The sequence below is a fragment of the Phyllobates terribilis genome, unplaced genomic scaffold, assembly GCF_046119375.1.
Source record: "Phyllobates terribilis strain yellow unplaced genomic scaffold, ASM4611937v1 Scaffold_25__1_contigs__length_18738178, whole genome shotgun sequence".
NCBI classification, from domain to species: domain Eukaryota; kingdom Metazoa; phylum Chordata; class Amphibia; order Anura; family Dendrobatidae; genus Phyllobates; species Phyllobates terribilis.
The window spans coordinates 11951705-11959597 of NW_027362785.1; the positions used below are offsets into that span (position 1 = coordinate 11951705).

Sequence of the window (7893 nt, forward strand, 5' to 3'; positions counted from 1 at the left end):
ATGGCAGAATAGTGAGTGCAGCTGTGGAGGTGACTGTGGGATCAGGAATGATATGGCAGAATAGTGAGTGCAGCTCTGAAGGTCATGGAGTAGCAGTGTCTCCTCTTGCGTTGCAGCTGTAGATGTGAGTGCAGCTCTGAATGTGACTGTGGGATCAGGAATGATATGGCAGACTTGTGAGTGCAGCTCTGGATGTGACTTCGCGATCAGGAATGATATGGCAGAATAGTGAGTGCAGCTCTGGAGGTGATGGAGTAGCAGTGTCTCCTCTTGCGTTGCAGCTGTGGATGTGAGTGCAGCTCTGGAGGTGACTGTGGGATCAGGAATGATATGGCAGAATAGTGAGTGCAGCTCTGAAGGTGATGGAGTAGCAGTGTCTCCTCTTGCGTTGCAGCTGTGGATGTGAGTGCAGCTCTGGAGGACACTGTGGGATCATGAATGATATGGCAGAATAGTGAGTGCAGCTCTGAATGTGACTGTGGGATCAGGAATGATATGGCTGAATAGTGAGTGCAGCTCTGAATGTGACTGTGGGATCAGGAATGATATGGCAGAATAGTGAGTGCAGCTCTGAATGTGACTGTGGGATCAGGAATGATATGACAGAATAGTGAGTGCAGCTCTGAATGTGACTGTGGGATCAGGAATGATATGGCAGAATAGTGAGTGCAGCTCTGAATGTGACTGTGGGATCAGGAATGATATGACAGAATAGTGAGTGCAGCTCTGAATGTGACTGTGGGATCAGGAATGATATGGCAGAATAGTGAGTGCAGCTCTGAATGTGACTGTGGGATCAGGAATGATATGGCAGAATAGTGAGTGCAGCTCTGAATATGACTGTGGGATCAGGAATGATATGGCAGTATAGTGTGTGCAGCTCTGGAGGTGACTGTGGGATCGGGAATGATATTACTGTATAGTGAGTGCAGCTCTTGAGGTGACTGTGCTATCAGGAATGATATGGCAGAATAGTGAGTGCAGCTCTGGAGGTGTCTGTGGGATCAGGAATGATATGGCAGAATAGTGAGTGCAGCTCTGAAGGTCATGGAGTAGCAGTGTCTCCTCTTGCGTTGCAGATGTAGATGTGAGTGCAGCTCTGAATGTGACTGTGGGATCAGGAATGATATGGCAGACTTGTGAGTGCAGCTCTGGATGTGACTGCGCGATCAGGAATGATATGGCAGAATAGTGAGTGCAGCTCTGGAGGTGATGGAGTAGCAGTGTCTCCTCTTGCGTTGCAGCTGTGGATGTGAGTGCAGCTCTGGTGGTGACTGTGGGATCAGGAACGATATGGCAGAATAGTGAGTGCAGCTCTGATTGTGACTGTGGGATCTGGAATGATATGGCAGAATAGTGAGTGCAGCTCTGGAGGTGATGGAGTAGCAGTGTCTCCTCTTGCGTTGCAGCTGTGGATGTGAGTGCAGCTCTGGAGGTGACTGTCTGATCAGTAATGATATGGCAGAATAGTGAGTGCAGCTCTGGAGCTGATGGAGTAGCAGTGTCTCCTCTTGCTTTGCAGCTGTGGATGTGAGTGCAGCTCTAGAGGTGACTGTGGTATCAGGAATGATATGGCAGAATAGTGAGTGCAGCTCTGGAGGTGATGGAGTAACAGTGTCTCCTCTTGCGTTGCAGCTGTGGATGTGAGTGCAGCTCTGGTGGTGACTGTGGGATCAGGAACGATATGGCAGAATAGTGAGTGCAGCTCTGAATGTGACTGTGGGATCAGGAATGATATGGCAGAATAGTGAGTGCAGCTCTGGGGGTGATGGAGTAGCAGTGTCTCCTCTTGCGTTGCAGCTGTGGATGTGAGTGCAGCTCTGGAGGTGACTGTGGGATCAGGAATGATATGGCAGAATAGTGAGTGCAGCTCTGGAGGTGATGGAGTAGCAGTGTCTCCTCTTGCGTTGCAGCTGTGGATGTGAGTGCAGCTCTGGAGGTGACTGTGGGATCAGGAATGATATGGCAGAATAGTGAGTGCAGCTCTGGAGGTGATGGAGTAGCAGTGTCTCCTCTTGCGTTGCAGCTGTGGATGTGAGTGCAGCTCTGTAGGTGACTGTGGGATCAGTAATGATATGGCAGAATAGTGAGTGCAGCTCTGGAGGTGATGGAGTAGCAGTGTCTCCTCTTGCGTTGCAGCTGTGAATGTGACTGCAGCTCTGGGGGTGACTGTGGGGTCAGGAATGATATGGCAGAATAGTGAGTGCAGCTCTGGAGGTGATGGAGTAGCAGTGTCTCCTCTTGCGTTGCAGCTGTAGATGTGAGTGCAGCTCTGGAGGTGACTGTGGGATCAGGAATGATATGGCAGAATACTGAGTGAAGCTCTGGGGGTGACTGTGGGATCATGAACGATATGGCGGAATAGTGAGTGCAGCTCTGGAGGTGATGGAGTAGCAGTGTCTCCTCTTGCGTTGTAGCTGTGGATGTGAGTGCAGCTCTGGAGGTGACTGTGGGATGAGGAATGATATGGCAGAATAGTGAGTGCAGCTCTGGAGGTGATGGAGTAGCAGTGTCTCCTCTTGCGTTGCAGCTGTGAATGTGAGTGCAGCTCTGGGGGTGACTGTGGGATCAGGAATGATATGGCAGAATAGTGAGTGCAGCTCTGGAGGTGATGGAGTAGCAGTGTCTCCTCTTGCGTTGCAGCTGTTGATGTGAGTGCAGCTCTGGAGGTGACTGTGGGATCAGGAATGATATGGCAGAATAGTGAGTGCAGCTCTGGGGGTGACTGTGGGATCAGGAATGATATGGCAGAATAGTGAGTGCAACTCTGGGGGTGACTGTGGGATCATGAACGATATGGCGGAATAGTGAGTGCAGCTTTGGAGGTGATGGAGTACCAGTGTCTCCTCTTGCGTTGCAGCTGTGAATGTGAGTGCAGCTCTGGGGGTGACTGTGGGATCAGGAATGATATGGCAGAATAGTGAGTGCAGCTCTGGAGGTGATGGAGTAGCAGTGTCTCCTCTTGCTTTGCAGCTGTAGATGTGAGTGCAGCTCTGGAGGTGACTGTGGGAACAGGAATGATATGGCAGAATAGTGAGTGCAGCTCTGGGGGTGACTGTGGGATCATGAACGATATGGCAGAATAGTGAGTGCAGCTCTGGAGGTGATGGAGTAGCAGTGTCTCCTCTTGCGTTGCAGGTGCGGATGTGAGTGCAGCTCTTGAGGTGACTGTGGGATCAGGAATGATATGGCAGAATAGTGAGTGCAGCTCTTGAGGTGACTGTGCTATCAGGAATGATATGGCAGAATAGTGAGTGCAGCTCTGGAGGTGACTGTGGGATCAGGAATGATATGGCAGAATAGTGAGTGCAGCTCTGAAGGTCATGGAGTAGCAGTGTCTCCTCTTGCGTTGCAGCTGTAGATGTGAGTGCGGCTCTGGAGGTGACTGTGGGATCAGGAATGATATGGCGGAATAGTGAGTGCAGCTCTGGAGGTGATGGAGTAGCCATGTCTCCTCTTGCGTTGCAGCTGTGAATGTGAGTGCAGCTCTGCGGGTGACTGTGGGATCAGGAATGATATGGCAGAATAGTGAGTGCAGCTCTGGAGGTGATGGAGTAGCAGTGTCTCCTCTTGCGTTGCAGCTGTGAATGTGAGTGCAGCTCTGGGGGTGACTGTGGGATCAGGAATGATATGGCAGAATAGTGAGTGCAGCTCTGGAGGTGATGGAGTAGCAGTGTCTCCTCTTGCGTTGCAGCTGTAGATGTGAGTGCAGCTCTGGAGGTGACTGTGGGATCAGGAATGATATGGCAGAATAGTGAGTGCAGCTCTGGAGGTGACTGTGGGATCAGGAATGATATGGCAGAATAGTGAGTGCAGCTCTGGAGGTGATGGAGTAGCAGTGTCTCCTCTTGCGTTGCAGCTGTAGATGTGAGTGCCGCTCTGGAGGTGACTGTGGGATCAGGAATGATATGGCAGAATAGTGAGTGCAGCTCTGGAGGTGATGGAGTAGCAGTGTCTCCTCTTGCGTTGCAGCTGTGGAGGCGCAGTACATGCTGATGTCGGATCTGGAGGTCACACACACGGACTGGCAGGTGAGTGTTGCGGCAGCAGTGCAGATGGGGCGTTCTTTAGTGCCGTCTCCTGCAGTAACGTGTTCTTCCTCAGGATCGGTCACAGCTCGGACAGTAGATCCCAGGGATTCTGGATTACCGGAGAAAGCTGCAGAAAGGTCTGCTCCACCTGCGGACACACTGGATTGGACCATTATACTTCATGTCCGGAGGTTGCAGGGTTGGGGGTCTCCCCTGATGTGGCAGAACCAACAGAAGTGGATACAGATGGGGGTCCTCTGTGTATGAAAACTGCAGAGTCTGGGGGTCCTGGATCAATGACCCCTGGACTCAGGAAGGGTCACATGACCTGTAATCATGTATCATTAATAAATGACCGGTGAGATATAATGACTGACACGCGATGGCGTCACTCAGCACAACGCCGCCTGCAAGTGCCCCCATAAGAGCATTGGCCACAGAGCCCCCACAACAGTGATCCTCTCATGAATTGGCCAATGTGTGCTGTGAAGCAGAACAGCCGACAGATCACACAGATCCCGTCCTCCAGTCTGTCCAGAGACACAACTCCGCTGCCTCCAATCGTCAGGACAATTACACAATGGACTGACGAGTGATGGACGAGGCCGCGGTTGCTTCCAGTACCAGGCCGGTTATTGGGGAACTCACAGTGAGCGTATGGTATATACACCTCCGATTCCAAAGCATGGAATATATATATATATACCCCTGTACGGTCATTGCCAGCTCCGCAATAACAAAAAGAATTAATAGCTGCCACCACCAATCGTTTATACAGGCCAATTGGACGCCGTTTACAGGGATCGTATGGCTTCAGGGGTGCGGTTAATAGAGCAAGAGGAGCAGAGTTATTAAATGTATAGATTTAATATGAAAGTGAGCGGCGCTAATAAAAATATACAAAGATGAAACAAAATGGACAAAACAATACGATATATACAATTACATCATATAAAAAGGAATAACGAAAGAAAAGTACTAAACCTGATGCCGCAGGGTTGGCTCTGGCTCTTATGAAATGGAGCTCTTCGTTTTCTAGGGGCAACGGTACAGAACTATAGCGCACTGTCACCCAGGACTGACACTGATCATAGTTCAGTATTTGCATTTATTAACACCAGTCACATCTACGTACCTCCCCTCTGGTGACTTATAACAGGGTCGGTCTTCAGAAAATGATGAGATGTGACTGATCCTTAGAAAATTAAGGGATCTCCAATTTCCAAGATATCTTCTCCGCTGTAGGTCCCAGGCGGGAGATATTACTGTTACATTTCTCATCACAATTTTACCTTCTATAGATTGGAAACATGGCATGGATAGCATGATTCATCTGATGCAACCGCCCAGTGACACAAGTCCATGCGCTACGTTCGCCTCTTCGCTACGACGTCGAAAATATGTCTTTCATCACCGTAGGAATCTTCCTATTCCTAAAAAAAACTGTATTCTTAACTGGAATAAAACAAAACAGCCCAAAGTAATCTGCTTGCCTTCCTGCTCAAGCTGAGGCTGGAGGTGATGGGTTATCTCTACCCGTCAAAAATCTGTTGTATCCCAAAATTCCTCTGTCAGCCCTGCCTGGTCTGAGACCCATCAGATAATCCTCTTTAATTACCTGTTCATATCTGGGGGGATCACCTTGCATCGGGGTCATCCATCCTTGCTTCAATATTCACTATCAATTATGAAATGGCTTATAGATTTTACAATTACATCTATGACATTCAGGCTGTATCACCTATCACAGTGTCTCACTGATTACCCTGCAGCTCAGTCTGTATCACCTATCACAGTGTCTCACTGATTACCCTGCAGCTCAGTCTGTATCACCTATCACAGTGTCTCGCTGATTACCCTGCAGCTCAGTCTGTATCACCTGTCACAGTGTCTCACTGATTACCCTGCAGCTCAGTCTGTATCACCTATCACAGTGTCTGACTGATTACCCTGCAGCTCAGACTGTATCACCTTTCACAGTGTCTGACTGATTACCCTGCAGCTCAGACTGTATCACCTATCACAGTGTCTCACTGATTACCCTGCAGCTCAGTCTGTATCACCTATCACAGTGTCTCACTGATTACCCTGCAGCTGAGTCTGTATCACCTATCACAGTGTCTCACTGATTACCCTGCAGCTCAGTCTGTATCACCTGTCACAGTGTCTCACTGATTACCCTGCAGCTCAGACTGTATCACCTATCACAGTGTCTCACTGATTACCCTGCAGCTCAGTCTGTATCACCTATCACAGTGTCTCACTGATTACCCTGCAGCTCAGTCTGTATCACCTATCACAGTGTCTCACTGATTACCCTGCAGCTCAGTCTGTATCACCTATCACAGTGTCTCGCTGATTACCCTGCAGCTCAGTCTGTATCACCTATCACAGTGTCTCACTGATTACCCTGCAGCTCAGTCTGTATCACCTATCACAGTGTCTCACTGATTACCCTGCAGCTCAGTCTGTATCACCTATCACAGTGTCTCACTGATTACCCTGCAGCTCAGTCTGTATCACCTATCACAGTGTCTCACTGATTACCCTGCAGCTCAGTATGTATCACCTATCACAGTGTCTCACTGATTACCCTGCAGCTCAGTCTGTATCACCTGTCACAGTGACTCACTGATTACCCTGCAGCTCAGTCTGTATCACCTATCACAGTGTCTGACTGATTACCCTGCAGATCAGTCTGTATCACCTATCACAGTGTCTCACTGATTACCCTGCAGCTCAGTCTGTATCACCTATCACAGTGTCTCACTGATTACCCTGCAGCTGAGTCTGTATCACCTATCACAGTGTCTCACTGATTACCCTGCAGCTCAGTCTGTATCACCTATCACAGTGTCTCACTGATTACCCTGCAGCTCAGTCTGTATCACCTGTCACAGTGTCTCACTGATTACCCTGCAGCTCAGTCTGTATCACCTATCACAGTGTCTCACTGATTACCCTGCAGCTCAGTCTGTATCACCTATCACAGTGTCTCACTGATTACCCTGCAGCTCAGTCTGTATCACCTATCACAGTGTCTCACTGATTACCCTGCAGCTCAGTCTGTATCACCTATTACAGTGTCTCACTGATTACCCTGCAGCTCAGTCTGTATCACCTATCACAGTGTCTCACTGATTACCCTGCAGCTCAGTCTGTATCACCTATCACAGTGTCTCACTGATTACCCTGCAGCTCAGTCTGTATCACCTATCACAGTGTCTCACTGATTACCCTGCAGCTCAGTCTGTATCACCTATCACAGTGTCTCACTGATTACCCTGCAGCTCAGTCTGTATCACCTATCACAGTGTCTCACTGATTACCCTGCAGCTCAGTCTGTATCACCTATCACAGTGTCTCGCTGATTACCCTGCAGCTCAGTCTGTATCACCTATCACAGTGTCTCACTGATTACCCTGCAGCTCAGTCTGTATCACCTATCACAGTGTCTCACTGATTACCCTGCAGCTCAGACTGTATCACCTATCACAGTGTCTCACTGATTATCCTGCTGCTCAGACTGTATCACCTATCACAGTGTCTCACTGATTACCCTGCAGATCAGTCTGTATCACCTATCACAGTGTCTCACTGATTACCCTGCAGCTCAGTCTGTATCACCTATCACAGTGTCTCACTGATTACCCTGCAGCTCAGTCTGTATCACCTATCACAGTGTCTCACTGATTACCCTGCAGCTCAGTCTGTATCACCTGTCACAGTGACTCACTGATTACCCTGCAGCTCAGTCTGTATCACCTATCACAGTGTCTGACTGATTACCCTGCTGCTCAGACTGTATCACCTATCACAGTGTCTCACTGATTACCCTGCAGCTCAGTCTGTATCACCTATC

General features: G+C 49.1%; 1 protein-coding gene across 1 annotated transcript in view; it reads left to right on the forward strand.

The window, feature by feature from the left end:
- The window catches only part of LOC141176428 (uncharacterized), a 53512-nt gene extending 48008 nt beyond the window's left edge, over positions 1 to 5504 (forward strand). Inside the window, exons 8-9 of the mRNA XM_073660412.1 lie at positions 3973 to 4031; positions 4105 to 5504. Of these exons, the coding sequence (XP_073516513.1) occupies positions 3973 to 4031; positions 4105 to 4128 (83 nt within the window). The 3' untranslated portion in view covers positions 4129 to 5504. The remainder of the gene's footprint in view (positions 1 to 3972; positions 4032 to 4104) is intronic.
- Positions 5505 to 7893: the final 2389 nt, after the last annotated feature.